This window comes from Fragaria vesca, linkage group LG1 (assembly GCF_000184155.1).
Source record: "Fragaria vesca subsp. vesca linkage group LG1, FraVesHawaii_1.0, whole genome shotgun sequence".
Classification (NCBI taxonomy): Eukaryota; Viridiplantae; Streptophyta; class Magnoliopsida; order Rosales; family Rosaceae; genus Fragaria; species Fragaria vesca.
In genome coordinates this window covers 13,069,270-13,089,884 of record NC_020491.1, presented here as the reverse complement: position 1 = coordinate 13,089,884, position 20,615 = coordinate 13,069,270, and the positions used below count along the sequence as shown (strand labels likewise).

The following is a 20,615-nucleotide window of genomic DNA, read 5'->3' as shown; positions in this document are numbered from 1 at the left end:
TAGTTTTTCTCCTTTCGGCAGAATGACCTCCGTCTGATGATTGCGTCATAACTCCCTCTAGAAAACAGATATTGAGGTGATTCCAATTGATTTGGAAACTAGACTCCCGTAGCTTTCTATCCATATCTGGCACGTTTTCTGATTCATTGTGAGCTGTCCTGGAGAGTCCGTTGAAGTTGACAGACGTGTACAGGAATTCTCCCGATTTAATCCGGATTTCAAGGGCTTGGATATTCTTGAAATTCTGCCGAATTTAGATCTTCTTCTCCATATTGGACTTGGTTTGGACCTCTCCTTCATGGACTAGGCTTCAAGGAAAGATGGAATCTTGATCAAGACAGGAATCCTGAGTAAACAAGGGTTTCCAACACTGAGCACAATTTCAACACCAAATTATTCAAATCCGAAAATACTATGTATTCTAATACTAAAAACTACATATTTCTAAATTAAGCAATTATTCTACACTAAACACAAATATAAAGCTAAAACAACTAAATAGGAGTTAACAAAGGGTAAATAAAGGGTATAAACATATTAAGAACGTCACACTTTGTGCTCCTATCAATAGGGTCCTCCAAAAGTGGCTGATAAACTTCGGATCCTGATCTGAAGTGATGCTGCTTGGTAAACCATGCAAACGAACCACCTCCTTAAAGAACAGATTAGCCACATTGGTTGCATCCATGATTTTTCGACAAGGAACAAAATGAGCCATCTTTGAGAATCTGTCCACCACCACCATGATTGAGTCTGCTCTTCTTTGAGTTCTAGGAAGACCAAGGAAAAATCCATGCTCACATCTGTACATGCAGATTTAGGAGTAGGAAGTGGAGTGTATAACCTAGCATTTGTCAAAACCCTTTTTACTTCTTTGACACATATGACAACGCTTCACTTGCCTTGTGACATCACGCTTCAACTTCGGCCACCAGTAAGTTGAACTGATTAGAGATAATGTCTTGTCTCGACCGAAATGGCCTTCTTGATGAAGTTCCTTGACAATTTTTTCTCTCAAAGAGCCTTGTGGGATGCATAACTGATCACCCATGAAAAGATATCCATCATATATGTTAAAACCGGTTTGCTGACTAGCCAATGATGTAATACCCTGCATATGTTATTTGTGAAATAAATTGTATAATTATAATCCGATGTGTTAAAAGAGAAATTTCGACCATTAAATATGTCATCGACTTGATGACTGATAATATAAAAGTAAGTGGATATGTATATGTGTGCCACATATGTATAAGATAGGAAATAAATAAATAACAAGAGAGGAAGAATCGGGAAAGGGGAGGAGGAACAAAGGATCGAGAAAAGTGGAGAAAAAGGACGAGTCTTCATCGACCTTCTCCACCGTGCCTCCTCAGTCTACATAACTCACCGAACTCTCTCTCTCTCTGAATTTGCTCGCTGATCTCGGGCGAAGGAGAAAGGGGGAGAACTCCGAACTCCTCTACTTGTCTTGTCAAAGGGAGGTTTTGGGCATCGACGGAAATGCCGCCATCGATCGGACTAACTCGAAATTGGTGCCGAGTCAGAGTTCCAGTACAATTTCAATTGCAAGTTTTCCAGTTCCAAGCCAAGAACAGTGCAACCCGGGTTCAAGTGAAGTAAGTTAACTCACACTTTGGGCACTACTGTGTTAATTTGGGTGCAGACCAATGGTTGAAATTTCTGCCTTAAATCTTCTTGATATCGAAGGTAAATTTGAAAACTATACCCGGAAGCTAGATGTATTTGAATATGGGTTGCTCGTGTTTGATCTAGATTGGTTATAAGTGAATCTGTGGTCATCAAAGGCTGGTGTGGACGTGAGAATTTGAATGACAATTATACTAAACTATTGTTATAGTTTGTGATTGGATGTTAATACCGTGAGATCATGATCACAACTTGAGAAAACTCCATTATTTGGACCTTGTGTTTTGATTTCATGAAGATTACGAAACTACTGTTTTAAGTGGGGGCATATCTTACAACCTACTTATTATGAACACTTTAATTGACTTGATGAATCGTGTTAAGGTATCAAATTCAGTTCATTTGCGGAGCTTTAGCTCCTTGTATAATTGAATTCGAGTTTAGATTGTATCATGGGAAATTTGGGTTTAAGCAGTGTAGTTGTTGGCTGTGAGTGCTTCTGCGCAGGCAGTGGTGATGATTTTGGATTCTTGATTTGTTAATCTCTTGATAGAACTTTGGAATATAAATGCCTGAAGTATGACTATGGGTGTCCATAGTAATTATGCAATTTTTCTTTGAAATTCTATTTGACGAATTTGTGAGATATGTTGGTTAAGCTTCGGATTTTCCGATGCTTAGAGAAATAGTATAAAAGTTGAACTACGAGGGGCTTGATCCCTTTAAAAAGGGTACGTAGGTAGCCCGATCAAGTTTTGGGTGCAGCCGCAAATAAAAAAAAACAAAATTTAAGTTCCAAATCCTATCTCATTTTGAATTTATGATTTTCTTATTTATTTTATTCGCTTATTTTTTTTCTAACACCTGGGTCAGGGTGTTACAAATGAGCACTTTAATATTGGTGTCAAATAAGGATCTTCCTTGTACCGGTCTTTGAGTGCTTCAAACCCCTTCACCTCAACATAAACAGTAGACAAAAGAGAAGCTTTTCGGCTCAGTGCATCAGCCACCTTATTTTGAACTGCCGCCTTGTGCTTTATTGAGTAATTGAACTGTCCCAGGAAGCTCACCCAGCTTGCGTGCTTTCTTGTCAATTTTGATTCCCCCTTAATGAATTTCAAAGCCACATGATCATAGTAGAGAATGAACTCTCTATGAGCCAAGTATTCACTCCAATGCCATATGGCTCTAACTGTTGCATAGAGTTCAATGTCATAGGTACTCCACCGAAGCTTTGCACCAATGAGTTTCTCGTTGAAGAAGGCATTTGGTCCTTCTTAGCTTAGCACAGCTCTGATTCCTACTCTTGAAGCATCACAATCCACTTGGAATACCTTCTCGAAATTTGGTAGAGCAAGGACTGGTGCTTCACATATATTTTTCTTTAAAAGCTCAAAATTTTATGTTGTTGCCGATGTCTAACAACATTTCTGATTTGTCTTTAAACAATCAGTAATTGGGGCAACCAAGCTGCTAAAATTCGGAATGAATCGCTTATAAAATGAAGCTAGGCCATGGAAACTTCTAACTTCGTGTATGTTTTGAGGCATAGGCCAGTCAGGTATGGCTTTTACCTTCGATGGATCCATGGAAATTCCTTCACTAGACATCACATTACCGAGAAAAGTAACTTCTTCAGTCATGAACATGCACTTCTTTAGGTTATCATACAGTTGTTCCTTCCGAAGTGTTTCAAGAACTTCCCTTAAATGTTGTTTGTGAGCATTGCAAGATGGGCTATAGACAAGTATATCATCAAAGTAAACCACAACAAATCTTCCAATATAAGGCTTTAGAATCTGATTCATTACCCGCATAAATGTGCTAGGCGCATAGCATAAGCCAAACGACATCACCATCCATTCATACAGCCTTTCACGGGTTTTTAATGATGTTTTTCACTCATCTCAAGGTCGGATATGGATTTGATGGTAGGCACTGCGCAAATCTATCTTGGAGAATACTTTAGAACCTCCTAAATGATCTAGCATATCATCAAGGTAAGGAATTGGGTACCGATACCGGACAATGATCAGGTTGATTGTCTTACTATCCATGCAGATCCTCCACGTTTCATCCTTCTTGGGAGTCAACAAGGCTGGAACTGCACAAGGGCTTAAACTTTCTCTAATCAAGCCTTTCTTCATTGTGTCACTTGCCTTTGCAGCTCCTCATGCTCTTTTGGACTCTGCTTTATTTGGAAGGCTAGCACTGGGTATAAGATCAATTTGATGTTGAATGTCTCTCAATGGCGGCAACCCTGGTGGAAGATCTTCTGGTAATACATTTGCAAATTCCTCGATTAGAGGCATTACTTCTTCTAGAATAGATGAAATAGGGCCGCCTTCCTTTGCAATCAAAGCAAAGCATACTCCAGCTTCTTCAACTTCTTGAAGGAAGTTGGTGACTGAAAGGAAATTGTCTCTCTTTGGTGCTGCCTTTTGTTTTGGAAGCCCATCATCCTTCATTGGTGGTAATACTATCTTCACCTTATACTTCCAAAAAGTATAGGTATTCTTTCTGCCATCGTGAATAGCACCTCTATCATACTGCCATGGTCTTCCCAGTAGAACTTGACAAGCATCCATTGTAACGACATCACACCAAACCTCATTCAAGTACTTTTTTCCAATGGAAAATGATATAAGGCCACTGTATCAACTATTACCTCATTACCCTTCTTGAACCATGAGAGCTTGTAAGGTTTTGGATGCTTCACTTGCTTTAATTAAAGCTTCTTTACTACCTCAGTTGAGACAACATTCTCGCAACTACCTGAAACGTGCTTTGTAATTCCTTGCAAATAAGGCTCATATCATGAAATACGATACAATAGTTATATTATTCTCTTTGCTATCTTCGTTTCATGCTTAATCATTTAGCATATAGTCAACATTTGCATATAGCACAAGCATATAAAAAAATATTAAATGATACAAATCAAAAAATAGAATGAAATGCTTACCACTATAGCTTTAGACTCCTAAAACCTAAGGAAAAAGTAGGGACCTTTCTAATAGTATAAAAGAGAGAAAAGACTCTTAACTCAAATAGTGTCATGTCCAAAATTCGAAAATGTGATGCTTCATCCTCCTTGAATCCTTCTTGCAAAAACTTGAAAGAAACTCAGAAAATTTAAGGGAACAAGGATTGCATCGATTTGTCTTCAAAATTCAATTCAACAGTTCTAGTTGCTAAACTTGATTCTCAACATCTTCAATCACAACTTGATAGACAGAACATAACTAATTGTGTCAAGACCCACCCTGAATTTCACCCTGAAACCCGAAGTAAATCCTACGGGGACCACCTCTAAGGAAAGTTTACAAAAAAATCGGCATAACCTCCCTTGAAAACGGACAACCCTTCCTAATAATACATGTATACACTTCAAAAGAATCCATCTAGAACCCTCTACTCCTGGAGCCTTCATGCTCCCCAACACAACATCTCCCAAATTATTTAAATATCTACACAAATCCCATATCCAACCATTTATAGGTTCAGAGCAACTCTAATATGAAAAAAGGAAACATAATAAATTAACAAGCGGAAGCTATATGATGACTATGCCTCATCTCCATATACGCCCGAACTCAACTATGCAATCCTGTAAACTAGGCATTTTAAAACGAAGGGCCCAGGGGAAAACATTTGAAACACGTTAGAGTGAGTGGACAAAAATAAGTTTAATGAAAATATTCTTTATGCTTTCCCGATTTAACTTCAGTGGAAAAACAATTAATGGCATGCAACCAGCTCAAAAGCTTTTAAAAAAATTTTCCAAAAGGTTACTAGCCGCGCTAGTCTCAAACACCTCATAAAAAAATAAAAGCCTCTCAGACTAAAATAAAATATGTATGTACTACACTCATCATATCCCTTGTATGAATTTTCTTGAAACAACAAACACAAATAGAAAATTCACACAAGACTACGACGCTTGCGTCTAACGCTCACTTCGCACCATAATGACATTTTACCTCATTATGGTGGAAAAGACGATGTATAAATATATACGCGCATATCCCCTATATAAATTATTATATTTATATAGGGCTACGACGATTGCGTCTAACGCTCACGTCTCACCATAATGAAATTTTATCTCAGTATGGTGGAAAAGCACGTATAGCTAGCTAACATTTCATCATATACATATTATTCTAATAATCATCCAAATATGGATATATATATATATATACTCACCGAAATTCTCAATTTCGGTTATTCTCCAACAACATAAATTATTTCGCATGCACATTATTTAAAACAAAAGTCCACTCACAATACTAGGCCTAAGCCTTCCAATGCCCGGAATACTCCTCGAGCGTTGCCTCCAACTACTCACAATCTCGAGTCAATCCCACGTCTGATGATAAACAGCAAAGTAAATCGGTCAAACCGGATTCCGAAATAATCATTGACTCGACTTCTTCCTAGCTTGATTAGAATTCCCTAGGTTGACCAGGATTGACCAATTGATTTAAATATTATTTTTAACCAATTACACATCCAGAACTCATTTTGCTCAAGTTCCGTAACCTCAACTTGGAAACAAGTTCTCTTTGAAATTCCAAGCCCATAGCGTGACAACCAAACTATTTCACCATTTCGTCAAGTAATAAATTAAACGCAAAATCACTATGGACACCCATAGTATAATTTAGCTCATTTCAAAATCAAACTAGACTCAAGCTCATTCTCTACTTAATACTTTTAAACAATCTGCAAATACCAACGACTTCACACTTTCCCTACTATCCCACTTCACATTATGCCTAGACTTCAAGACCACAAATTTTAAACTCCAACATCAAAATTCCTCTTAAGGCATTAGTAACAATTATCCAACTCAATACTACCTTCACAACTCTCAACTGGAAACACTGCCTCGCCAGAACCTTTCACCGGATTCGGACGATTGACCGGAATATTCTACCAGAATCCGGCCACTTGCCGGAAATTGGCCATGACCTCCCTGCAATCTTCAAAGCACCAAGTTCTTGACAACAACAACCAAAACAACCGGATCAACACCTCAACAACAAAACACAACAATAACAACAACACAACTTCACAGCTTAACACTCACCTTCAATCTGCCAAACATTGAGCCCCAAGAACTTCCTCCTTGCCGGATTTTCTTTTGAAGACGAAGTTTGAAGTCCGACCAAAATCCCGGATTGAGAACTCAAGTCTCTGCTCAAATCTCAAACCACTGCTGCTGCTCTTAAATCCCTCCAAGGTGCGACTGAGCTCCACTCAACCATTCATAGACTCACCGGAGCTCGGTAGTCCCGTTGAAGCTCCAAGAACAACCCCCCGGAAAACCTCGACGAAAACCTAATACACCAAAGGGTTTTCCGAATTTGAACTCGATTTGAAGAGTGAAAGGCATAGAAAGAAAGGAGAAGAACAGGGGAGAAGAACCCTACCGTTCGTTGCCGTCGTCGCCGCCTGAGTTGGCCGGAATCTGACGAACACAGTCGTGTTCAACAGCTTCGATCCCTTTGATTCGGTTCGCTTGCGTGATCCCCAGGCTAGGCTAGAAAGGAGAGGAAGAGAACGGCGGTGGTCTCGTCGCCAAGGGTGGCCGGACGGCGGCGGACGGCGGCCGGAAAGTCTCCGGGTTGGGAGAGCTCGGGAGAGAAGTCGGGAGGGAGAGAGAAAGAAGAGAAAGAGAGGGAGATGGGTTTGGGCCTCTCCAAACCGGTCCAACACCTATATACCCACACCAACTCCAAAATAAAACACCTCGAAAAATAATACCCTAATAAAAATTACCTTTTACTAGCTAAAATTTACCATTTTTACCGTCGTCATATTTTTCTCCTACGAATAATTATCCGTAAATAACCATCCCCCAAACCCCTCTAGGGACCAATTAACATATAACCTCAATGACGGAGACGGTAAAATTCTTAATTTAACCAAGCTAGTAAATAAGGTAAAAATTTAAGGGTCGGGATGTGACAAATTGCTTATCAAAATTCATGGTTATAAAGCCACAAATCAATATAAGATAATTACTCAGTTACTCTAGTCGTAAGATCAAATATATGACATGGTAGCCGTCCAAGTATGCGTGTGGCAATCTTTACACCCAAATAAGCATGCACTTAGGCCTCGTTTTGTTTGCGGAAAGTAACCATTAGGAAATAAAAGTTGTTCATTTCTTGTGTTTGGGAACGTTGAAGGAAAGGAATTACCATAAAGTATTAATGCATATGAATGATGTGATGCATCAATTTTGTAAATTGAGTCATTAAACTAGTAATATTTGTCATCGAAGTTATAATATGAGTCTTTAAAGTTATAAAATTTTCTACTTACAACAATAGTTATCATATGTCCTTAAAGTGATAATTGAGTCCTCAAAGTGAACAAAAAAAAGTTGTTACAACTTTTAGAACTTATATTACAACTTTGATGACTGAATTACCACTTTAAGGACAAATGATGACTAATGTAGTAATGTTGTAACTAAATTTTTTTTACAATTTTAAGGACTCATATTACAACTTTGAGGACTAATATTACTACTTTAAGGACTCATTTTGAACTATTTTTTTATTATGCCTAAAACAAGATAGTATTTGGATGTTTGTGTATATGATTGGTCATATATATTTTTATTTTTGATTTTAGTTCCCAATTGCTTAATTCCTCAATGAATTAATCCATTTGATTTCATAGTTCTTCAATTGTGTCTTTTTTTTTTAAGAAGTGTTGACTGAATGTATTTTTCTTTTCCAATTAAGGTTTGAAGATTAAAGATTTGTTTAATCAGTAGCTAGAGTAGTGTTTGTTTTCTTAATTTTTGATTATGTCAAATGATATTATGTTGAATTATGTTTAATCAGTTTACTACTTGATTGTTTCATATGTTTTTAAACTAAGATATGACATGTATAACTTAAAAAAACAAATTAGATAACTCTAATAAAAAAATTCAGCCCACCCCATTTCAAAATTCTAGTTCTGCCATTGTTCATAAATGTTGAATACCAAATCATGAATGACGTACAGATCCACCAGATGGAGCTCTGAGACTCCATAATCAACAACTGATAGTCAAGAATCCACGAACATAACTCCTCCGACCACATCACGTCCACCTCCACATCAGTAATCTTCTTCTCAACCTCAGTAATCTCCTTCTTCACAGCAACGAGCTGCTCCTCCATAGAGTGCATATGTTCCTTCAAAGATGCAATCTCCTCCACAGAGAACCAAAGAAAGTCACCCTTCAACAATGGAAAAAGTAACTCCTTCTGGTTCAAAACAAAGCTGTGAGCATGCATAACTCTAGCATGCTCATTGACGATAGAAGCCTGAACTTCAGCTATTAACGGCGGAACCGCAGGAGGAGACGGGTTTCTCTCGTTCAAAGATAGATCACTAAGTTTAATAGTGAGGTGATCTGTGGGTTTGGAGGAGCAGGAGGAAGAGGCATCCATGATCGGAAGAATAGAAATTAGGTGAGATGAATAGGTGATGCGGTGATGGAGAAATGAGGAAGAAATCAGGGGTTTTAGGTTTTGTGAGATGTGGAGTGTGTGGGTCGGTTTAGGCTATCTTTGGGCCCGTTAACCGGGTCGATTGAACAAAAACTCTAGAAAGCAACTTTACTGGTCTAGGGGATTATACTACCTATGATTATTTGTTTGTTTTGCCTTATGTAAGTGCAGTATTTATGAGATGTGTTGTAGAAATAGGAAAATTCTAAAGTGTGTTAATGCATGTAATGCATCAACTTTGTAAATGAAGTCCTCAAACTTGTAATATTAGTCCTCGAAGTCATAATATGAGTCCTTAAAGTTGTAAAATTTTCTAGTTACAACATTAGTTATCATGTGTCCTTAAAGTGGTAATTGAGTCCTCAAAGTGATTAAAAAAAAGTTGTTACAACTTTTAAGACTTATATTACAACTTTGAAGACTCTTACCACTTTAAGGACAAATGATGACTAATGTTGTAACTAAATTTTTTTACAATTTTAAGGACTTATATTACAACTTTGACGACTAATATTAATACTTTAAGGACTCATTTTACAACTTGAGGACAAAATTGCGTGAATGTTTTGTCTTATGTTTAGATTCTGTTCTCTAATTTTGATCTATGAAAATGGTCACTCTATGTTAACTTTCTATGTACTCAGTCCTGAAAAAAAATTAAGAAATGAAGCATATACTCTTTGTTTGTGAAATTTGTGTTATTTACTTCCATTTCTTGCCTTAAATTCATGCAATGTAAAGTAATTATTCCTTGTACCCAGAACACCACGTGGCACTGCTATGTGGTGTACCTGGCTAATTATATAACTTAATTTCCTGTGGGGACCAACATGGGGTGAAATAAAAAGGAGAGGTAAATAAATAGATCAATCAGAAATAAGATAAAAACGCTTAGACCAATAGTATTAGAAGGGACTAAATGCTACGTGGTGTTTCGAGTACAGTTTATAATTTCCTGTTGATTGTATACCATCTTCTATTTGATTTATTTTGTGATTATTGGATTTTTATGATAATAATTAGTTGGAACTAGGATTTGGCTGTAAATTGCCTAAGATTCACATGGCACCTGACTGTGTCCAACCAAGAGAGTAATCGTGTTTTGGTTGGGAAAACAAAAAAAAAAAAAAAAAAAACAAAGTGTTCCATTTTATATCTCTATCTGATGCACAACTTCAAGATTCAGTTTATATCTCTGTGAATTGAAGGTAATGCTGTTTTTGCTTTCTGCTTTTGTGGGTAATAGGAGAGTGATTTGTTGAAGTAAATATTATAATATATACCATCATGATTATAGTGGGTGTGTGGGAGTGTGGGTTAGCTGATTGTCTTGTGTTGCTCATATTGTGTTTGTTAAATTGCCTGAGGGTTACAACCACAGATATCTACGGCCACAGGAGACCAAGTTTCTAAGTGTGAACCTCCTTTACCAATTTTTAAGCAAAGGATTTTTCAAGAGCAGAAGTTGGAATTGCTGGTCTAACGTTGGCCACCAGGTAGAAGAAAACCAGCCCTACAACAGGTACATATGTTCTCAGACCTTGTATCTTGTCTCGTTCCATATAAACTAGATGATATGGTGCCTTTAGTCTTTCTTTTGTTATTAAAGAAGTTCCATTCCTTCTGTAAGCTACTTATCTGAAAAAGAATTGAGATGAAAAACTAGCTTGGAGTCAAAGCTCAATGTCACAACTTTGACTCAACTTGTTTAATTACTACTACAATAACAATTGAAATTGAGACTGGCAAAGCATTACTCATCATTGTTGCCTTCTAATACAACCTTTCTGATCTCAATTTCAGTGTGCGGGAAAAGAGTTTCTATGTAGGAAGCAATGTACAGCAGATGTGAAGTGGTGGCAATTGCTTGTGCTCGAGGTTCTCAACTCCCAGTGCTTTCTGCCCACCAGCTATAACCTCTTATGGTAAATCTCTGTCTAATTGTTTCTCATCTAAAGATAAAAACCATGCTGCTTCTGCTGCATGCAACACATGGCATAATCTTGATACTCAGGCTCATAATCTCATTTGTTTAACATACCCTAGGTTGATGCATGGCAATTGTTTCTTGGTTGAGAGGTTCTTGCCATCTTTTTTTCCTCGAATTACATTACTAATTTATAACTCAAAAATAAAATAAATAGGTTCTACCTGCAAGCTGATGAAGAGGTAGACACGAGGGCCAAGTACTTGGCAATGCTGCAGCTTTCAGACCCTGGACAGTTATGTTACTGGCCCTCAATAGTTGCAGCTTCACTCGTCTTGTTGGCTTCTTTGGAAGGAAATGATGCATAGCGCCAACAAATCATGGATGTAAGAACCAACATTACTTCTAACTATATTCAACAATCAAAGTGTCTGTGGGAATGAAGCTGCCTTGACCCACCTGACATAAAGTTATCAGAAGCATCTAGACTGGTCTGTGTCTTTTCTTTTTCTTTTTTTCTCTTTTCACGGACTTGATTCTCTTTAAGTTTCATAAATCATGCTGTACTATCTGAGGCATTATGCTACCATGAAAATATGAAATATATCTAGATTGTCATTGATGTGGTTTTGTGGTTTTGCAGACTCATGTGAGAACAAATGATGATGCCTTCATGCTACCTGAATGCTTGAAGGTATGAAAAAAGAATACTTGTCAAACGTCTCTTCTTACATTTTCATTTGTCTATCAAATCACTAGGATATTTGGTTGCAAATCAACTATTAAGCCAGCTACTTTTATTTGTTAATTCTTAGATCAAATGATTATATATCGAATACATGCTTATCCTTTTACATGTTTGATGAGGCTCATCTTTGTTAAATTCCATGTTCAGTGGGTAATTTTAGTGTTAAAAAGGAAAATTTTCAATACGGTTAAAGTTTACAGAACTGTTTCTTCAATGTCTATGTAAGTATCCGTCATCACTTCTCATATCTGATGTCTGATGTCTCAAATGTTCAAAGTTCAGTTTTTATCAAGGGTCAGTCCAATTTGATGTAAGTGGAAACCTGTAGTGTGTGATTTCTGATATGGATATGGGTATATGTTGGAATAAGTATTACTGTATGAAATTAGTCATAAGAGTATATAACTATTGGTTATCAGCATCACTGAATTTGTTTGCAACTTGTGACACAGGTTGCTGGGGTGCAATATTCTCTGACTGAAATGGACTTTACCTTGAGTCAACTGCAGAGCTTGGTTTCTGGTCTGGTGAGTTATGCTTCAACATGATTGTCTTCTCTATGTTTCCATGTTGCTCCTCAATGAGACCATTCTTGCTGTGTTACATGGGCTCTTTATTATTTCTCCCTCTTTCTCTGTATTTTTGCTTTTATTCATTGTAACGTTGTTTCATCTTCTCTTTTCTCAGGATTGGAAGATATGTTCTCTTGAAGACAAGCAGGTAAATGCTTGATTTTGTAATAAATAGAGAAGCCATAACTAATTAATGAGAAACTATAGGATTTATGTGTTATGACGCTTTCCTTTATACTTTAATTTCCCCTATCTGCAAGTTCAAAACTTTCAGCAACATTTTAAGTAAAATTAGGATTTGCCTTCATAAAACTTTCTGTGGCAACTACCATATACATCTTCTGTCTTCTTAAGGTTGTTCGGACATATATATGCTATGCAGGATTTCGTAAATATGGGTGTTGCTTATCTCTGCAACTTTGTAAGCGGGAAAAAAGTTGAAATGCCTGGAGCTTTGCAGGTTCGTACCTGCTCTTTGGATCTGTAATGTCTTATTGATGCTGGTACTTTCATGTTTCTGTTATGGAAGTTGAAAAGGAACTGTTGATTGTATCAGAGATAGATAACAACGTCATTAAAGTTATGCCCTGCCATCAAGTTAATTGCAAGTGTAATCTGTTTTTGGTCTCGAAGTGGCTGTGGGGGCCTTCAGCATTATGCTTATTTTAAGGAAATGCATTACTAGTAGATTTTTTTTTTTTGGACGAAACATTACTAGTAGATTAAAGAATAATTTTCCAAAGCAGCTGAATCAGTGTTTTAAATGTTATATATTCTATTTACATTTTCATGGACACTCATATTTACTATTTCTACTTGCAGAAGCAACTGAAACTTTCTGATAATGCACGGAACGGCCGATTGCTCTCATATTCAGAACCAAGCATGATGGTATTCTTAGAATCCTTTTACTTATGTTTATTGACATTATCGTGGTTGGAATCACTGAACATAGGACAGGGAGATGTATACTCTAGATTACATTGCAATAATATGCTATCTTGTCAGCTGCTGAATCTCAACAATTGAATCATCAAGATCTACTGTTTATTGTACTGATTGTCACTTTCTTACAGGGGCTTACAGAAATTGCGGATTCTTTGTCTGCCCATTTGAGTACTGATGGTATCGTGCAAGATGATATTGCCAAGTTAGAGCAGCCTCCAAAGAAGGAAACAGAAACAATTCTGTAGTGCAAGTACTTAAACATATTTTGTTTCAACCCTTAATCTTCGGAATCATGATAGGTAAGGACAATATGCACAGTGAAAACCTTGGTTACCACTGCCTATTCCATCTTGTTATCTTAAAAAGAGAATGTCCGTCGTTTATGCATGGTTATCAATGTTTATCCATCGCTTTTCAGACATAGAGGCCTAAGAGATACAAGACAGTTGCTGTTCAAACCTGACCTCTTCTCCAATTTCAGGTATTTGAACTCAAGATTGGAAACATTGATGCCCAAACTTTTTTATTTCTGTCCTAGTTGATCCTGATTCGGCATTAGAAGTTTATTGATTTTTCCCCAAAAAACCGAATACTTTCTGAAGTTACATTGTAATCTTGGTCGTCACTATTCTCTGTAGAAGGTATCAAACATTAACTGTTGTATACTGTGCTGTTTCAGTTGACATTTGAGCTCAACTACTGGAATTAACATGCTTGCACTGATTTTTTTAAACAACTATGCTTTATCACGCTATGAAGGCAATCACCTTCTGCTTTCTATATGTGGACATCTTCCAAGTTGGACGATGATCAGCTTAAGTTTGTTTTCCTCTTTCTCTCAGAAAGCTCACTGTCAGGGTATTCATGAATCATGATCATCATCTCAACAAAGCCAGAATATTGGAAAAGCCGTCCCAGCTCTTATCCATAAATGAGTTTTTTCATGATGAGAAATTGAGAATTAAGTAAATCCCCCTTTACACAAAGTATCTGAACTTCTCTTAATGAGAATCCGATGTTAGATGGTGAATGCAACAAAATTGTGACACAGTTTATTGGATATTTAATCTACAAATGCACCTTATTCGGTCAGATTCCTCCAAAGTTCTAACCATTGGACTTTGCAATATTATATGAAAGATATTTAAACTCTATCCACTAAGAAGATATCATAAAGCTTGATATTATATGTGATCTTTCTGTGGTTTGTTTCTTAATAATGTACCCTGTCTTAATCATTCGCAGTTGGATTAGGTAGATAATAGATAGTGATATTGATATTCTATGAGATGCCAGCAGAAAGAAATTCCAAAATGTGCAAATTTAGCTTTTCTCATGTAGACTATAAAAAGAAATGGACATCGAAAGCAACACAGCCTAAGATCTTAGTATGCGAGATGTCAAGGGTTGGAACTTTGAGTACCTCTAATATGTGGTTTACTTGGCATTACTTTTATCGTTTCAACTTTTAACAGGGACTTCAATTTGGTTGATAGTCCATTGTTTCAACTTTGATTCATAATATCCAACGTTATTCGTCCTATTTTGTTTAGAATGAAATTAGCATTCTCTTAGAAAGACAAGAAGAAAAGATAAACAGACCGATTGAGCAAACTTCCAAGCAAAGGAAAATAACAACACTTTCTGCAACAGATAGTTTGATTCCCCAACATCAAAAGAAGATGCCTCATCGGCTCATCCTTCCAACTTCCTTTTGGGAAAAAAGGTTTTTGGCCTTGAGAAGCTGCTAAGTGTTAAAGGTGTGTTATGATAAGAACTTTGCACCACTACAGATCACAACGCACATACAAAATCACCACTAGTTTCTATATCATCGATGTCGGCATCATCTATCTCATCAAGGTCCATGCTCCCAAGAAAATGTCCAACTTTGATGCCATCACCAAGTTTTCGAGCCTCTTGAATAATGGACACTATATCTTCAACACTTTGTGAAATCTCATTTTTCTGAACCTCACCAATCTGCATGTCATCTTCATCCATGAATTCCGATGGTAAATTTTTCAGAAACCAGGGGTGCTGCTTTATCTCTGGGATTGTAATTCTCTGCATAGAATTCAAATGTTAAGGTAAACATTTCTAATGACTCAACTGGAATGTACATCAACAGACAGACATTCAATCGCTGGCTATGATTCTAAGAAGTAGTAAAACCTTTTCGGGGTTAGCAACGAAAATTCGAGAAAGAAGATGTGTACATTCCCTGGAAACGCGTACATAGTCAGGAATTGAATAGCTGACGCTGAGAATTCGCTGCCAAAATCCATTAGCATGTTATATGTCTTGAGCCTCGAGAATTGGAAAACTAGCTAAAATGCTACTACAATAAAACAATGAACCTGAAGTGTCTTCCTGAAATTTCTGGGATCTTCTGGATCTTCAAAAGGATAAGCACCAACCAGCATCACATATAGGGTAACCCCACAAGACCAAACATCTGCTATCTAAGATTCTCAAAAGATAAAATAAGAGTCTCAATAATTCGGTGACCTAAAATTTGGTCCACAATAAGGCCAACTCAAAAACAGAAGAAAGAAACCAACAAACTACCTTCCCATCATACTCTTTTTTTGACAGGACTTCTGGTGCAATATAGGCAGGTGTTCCTACAGTTGATTTGGGTTGTGAATGCAGCACAGATGACTATAACATGAAGCAGAAAGGTAATTAGTAACTGTAACTAAAATTACCCCTACTCAACATGATTGCTCGGCTTAGTTCATTTACCTTGGAATAACCGAAATCACATATTTTGAGACGTGGAGCTGAGCTTGAATCTAGAAGTGTGTTCTCCAGTTTAAGATCTCTGTGACAGATTTGCTGCAGCAATAAAAATACATTCAGATTAAACCAGCAAAGGATGTGAGGCCAAGCATATTTCCAGAGAGAAAATTATGTTACAGTTTTTATGTTAGTCTTTTTACCATTGAATGACAGTAACTGACTCCTGAAATCAGCTGCTGGAAGAAAAATCTGGCCTGAAATTTCAAATCAACTACTAAGAGTCCAAATGATTTGTGGTTGGAAGAAAACGAAATTATCATACCCTAAATGTACAGAAATAAATTTATCGCGACGAAAATCTGCTCCCATTCATTTCAGCCTTTGCTCCAATTACCTCATCTTCACTGAATCTACCAGCATTGCATATTCTTTCAAAAAGTTCTCCTCCTGCTGCATATTCCATGACAATCGCTAAATCGGTTTGTGTTAACAAGACCTGCACATACGAGCAGAAAATAAGATATACAGTACTAGAAAAACTGTACCAAGAAACTTTCCGCAAGTTTTTAAATAAAACAAGAACAAGTGATAGAGAGGCAGAACAATTCAAAGCCAAATTGGAAATGATGAATATTTGACTTTAGCCCTCTTCCAAGGCCAATGAGTCTTTGGAAACAGTTTGAAAAATAATGTTGAATGATGGACCAAAAAGTAGTTTGATTCTAAAATTCTTCTAAGTTGCAGGCCAATAGGGTTAGTGGCACAAATCTTTTCTCATTGAGATACCAATAGTACTATTCCACAAAAGAGAACATATCATTGAGAAAGGTGTGATCAAACACAGGAATCATACCTCCTTAAATCTTATGATATTTGGATGCTTCAGTGACCTGTGGTTCATGATCTCTCTCTGTACATGCTCATCAATCTGTAAAAAAACACAAGGAAATTCCTCATTAAAACCAAAACCCCAGTTGGAATAAACACAAACTCAGATCACAAAAATGAACAAACAAACAAACCCACAAGAGATTAATGAGCTTAAACCCAAAACAGTAAGACTTCGATCAAGAAAAAATAGGGGATGAAAAAAAAAAAATCTCTACCTTCTGGCCTCTCTCAATGAACTTGATGGCATAGAGCTCACCACTCCATTTGTCCTTCACCAATTTTGCAACACCAAAGTTCCCAGAACCAATATCTTTCACTATCTCATACCTCTCCATTTCAAAAACTCTAGCAAAAGCTTCAAGTACTAAGTAGCAACTATTTTGGTACCACAAGCTCTCTAGCTCTCTGTCTCTTTTATGCTTCTTCTTCTTGTATTATTGAACTGTGAAGCTATAAAGTCGCTTCCTTTATGTTTGCGTGAAGCATCTTCTTCATGGGTTATGGAAAGGCCTCCAAGTCTCAACTCTCTCTTAATGCAGAAAGCTGAAAGCTTTATTGGGTTAAGCCAGCAATCAATCGGTCCCTTCTTCTCCTTCACCTCTAAAAGTCTTCATGGGGGGCATATGAGACAAACCAGAGCAGCCACTTCCCCCCCCCCCATTTCCACGTGGCCTCTTCTCAGTGGCTAATTTCTCCAGCAGGACCTGAGTGACCGACCGCTACCCCATACTAGCCCCACGACATGTCGATGAACCTTGGCGGGTATGGAAGTGAGGAATTTACTTGGAAACAGCAACGGCCGACGTGGACGGCGGAGAGTGGTGGAGGAGTGAGATATGGCGCTCAATTTGGTGGTGGTCACCACACATTTCTGGAACAAAGCAAAGAAGAATGCAATGCATTGCAAACTTACAAAAAAGAAAATTTTGGTTTTTGATCGCTATCAGTGATCACAATCTCAGATGGTCCATGAACACAAGTGGTGCTTTTAATCCCAGAATGTAAGGTCGTTTTCGTATTCATGGGATTAGTCGAACGGTTTGTGCTTTTCCTAAGTTTATTCTGTGTGTTAATGGGCATTATACTTGGTTTGAGTCACATTTTGAGTGTGTTTCTTGCGTAGGAGGGAACATCCAGCAACCACACTAGCATCTAAGCCGCCGCGTTACATGAGCCTTGCACCTCTTTATTATGCTAAAAGCCGGGAAGACGAATGTTTGGTTGCGCGTCGATTGAACCTCGGTGTTTGACTGCGACACCATTTCTAACATATTGCGCAAGTGCATTTAGGGAATGTCGATGGTAATGTGGACGGCCCTCGGCTTCTCTTCCGATCCCCCTCTTAAAAGGGGCACTGAGAGAATGATAAGGAGCGGTGCGTACCTAGTTGGGTGTCTTTGTCATCCAAATGTTAAAACAACCAAAGATGTTTTGGGAGGGTTTCTTGATCGAGGTGCTTTTGCCAACACTAAAAATGAGCAATGTTAGTGTACCAAGTGCATTAATAGATGTCCCTTAACACAGAAGAAACTTTGGATTGTCATGATTTACAAAAAAGCAACCAAAACTTGTCCCAAATATCAGAGCATGTATACATAGAAGAATGGGAAGGTGTTTATTCTCATTCACTTGGAGGACGTCTTAAAATGTGTTTGGTATTCCAAATTAGAAGTTTGGTTATGATAAGACACTTGCAGCTGAATCAGCATTATTGTCATACGCACACATATATATAAGAGTATAAGACTATAAGTCATATGCCGTATGGCTCAAGTAATGGCAGACATGTTATGGAAGGTGGCCGTGGGTGTTAATAATTAGTCACATACTCTAGGAAAGTCTAATAATTTAATTCCGTTATATTTGCATCCATGTCTTTTTTGGGAAAGTGAATCATGAGCTAGGGTCTTGGTTATTGACTTATTGGTATATTGCGATAGAGATCAGGTTCTTAATTAAGTCCAGACATCCATACCGACTAGAAGAGCTGAATGTCCGAGCTAAGCTAGTAATTAACCTGGAAAAGTTTAATGTCCCCTAAAACGCGTACGTAAGCTAAGCTGGTAATTTGATGAATGTTCTATTTTTTTTTTATCGGATAAATAACTCAAATGTTATCATTAATTTTTCATGAGTCGAACTCACAACCTTCCAATTATTAAGGAGAAATTATGTCGCTAAACCAAATGGTATTGGACATAAATGTTCTATTTTTAGACAATTTGACTCGTTATTATCAAACAATTATTTAAGATAAGATATACATCATACAAAAAAAATAACGTAAACGACGTGCATCTTGATCTAACTTAAGCATGATGAAAAATTGAATGTGGAGAAATGAGTTTAATTTCAATGTATATCGAATTGATCGAGTTGAAACCAATCGAGCCAAGCAGTTAAATGCTATATGATTATGAATAGCTCACCACTAAAATGCCAAGGAGAAGTGTTTACAGCAGTTTACAGCTATTATTGGATGTGATTTGTTGTAGCAATCGACTCCCTTATCCTCGCAAAGCCATTTTCTCTCCTGCATCAAACACTTGTGCGTGCAGCCATCACTAACCTCTCACTATTTGATCGACATTTCTGGCCCCCCACCCTAATACATAGCATACCAATCATTTTACATTAACGTTTTGATTATAACTTTGATATATAATTTGGATTTGATTGCTTTGATTGCACACTACAATCACGACATGTTTATTTCTGGTGTTTTCAGCTTTCAAATCTTCATGTCTTTTCATCGTCTTTGTTTGCTAGCATAGTACGAAGATGAGTAGTCAAGTCTTGGAGTACAAACCCTGATCTATTTGTCACGCTAAGATGAAATGCATAAATTATGAAATTATCTAATGGATTAAATTTATTTTACCCCTGAGGTTTTGAGTTGATCTTATTTAAGTCTTTATTTTCTTAATTTTGAAAATTTACCTCTTAAAGTTTATAATTTTTATCAGTTTTGGTTATTTACTAGGATTCCATCAAAATTTAACTTTAATTTTGACTTTATGGCTCATTTTGAGTGTTAAAACAATCATGTTACATAAAAAATCAGACTTTGTGATTTTTTTTTTTCTAAGATTCCATGTTAGTATTTAACCTTCAAATTGGAAGAAATCTTAGTAAATAAGGTTGATGAAAATTAAAAACTTTAAGGAGTAAATTTTCAAAAATTGAAAGAACATGGACTGAAATAAAGTTAACCCTAAATCTGAGAAGGGTAAACTGATTTTAATCTTTATCTAATCATGGCATATGAATTAACTTGTTTTTAGATCCTTCAATTTTTCACGCTAATATTACACCTCCTCATATTTTCACACCAGATGTATGAAAACACCTCAATGTCATTTACTGAGCATATATATATATATATATATTTATAGAATCCATTATAAAGTCACCGGCACAAACATGAATTTCCAAGCCATTAGTAAAAGTCCCAAAAACCATACTCTCTTAATTCAAAGTAGTCAAGAAAACGCAAATATTACTATCCCTCACACTATCAGATGGTCAGATGTCCATCTTCCTTCTGAATGGTCTCTCACTAGTGAGAATCAACCATCGAATGCACAACATAGTCTTTCTGATTTAGACTT

General features: G+C 37.0%; 1 protein-coding gene across 2 annotated transcripts; it reads right to left on the bottom strand.

Annotated features, from left to right (window-relative positions):
* Window positions 1-15,014: 15,014 nt before the first annotated feature.
* Window positions 15,015-17,658, bottom strand: LOC101311127 (serine/threonine-protein kinase SAPK2-like). Of its 2 annotated transcripts, XM_004288119.1 has the most exons (9): window positions 17,220-17,633; window positions 16,967-17,041; window positions 16,508-16,609; window positions 16,314-16,367; window positions 16,117-16,209; window positions 15,940-16,032; window positions 15,729-15,833; window positions 15,544-15,642; window positions 15,015-15,435 (listed from the first exon to the last, which is right to left on the bottom strand). In XM_004288119.1, the coding sequence occupies exons 1-9, from the start codon at window positions 17,337-17,339 to the stop codon at window positions 15,163-15,165; spliced, it is 1,014 nt and encodes a 337-aa protein (XP_004288167.1). In that variant the 5' UTR covers window positions 17,340-17,633; the 3' UTR covers window positions 15,015-15,162. The 2 variants fall into 2 exon arrangements, with proteins under 2 accessions (XP_004288167.1, XP_004288168.1); XM_004288120.1 differs by lacking the exon at window positions 16,967-17,041 and having other exon boundaries at window positions 17,220-17,658.
* Window positions 17,659-20,615: the final 2,957 nt, after the last annotated feature.

Bases quoted from the DNA above. Each gene is read 5' to 3' on its own strand.
- LOC101311127 (XM_004288119.1), bottom strand. From the start codon at position 17,339: ATGGAGAGGTATGAGATAGTGAAAGATATTGGTTCTGGGAACTTTGGT. The intron at 16,610-16,966 runs GTATGATTCCTG...TCGTATGTGCAG, and splicing joins ATATCATAAGATTTAAGGAG to GTCTTGTTAACACAAACCGA. The intron at 15,436-15,543 runs GTTTTACTACTT...AATTCTATGCAG, and splicing joins TCGTTGCTAACCCCGAAAAG to AGAATTACAATCCCAGAGAT.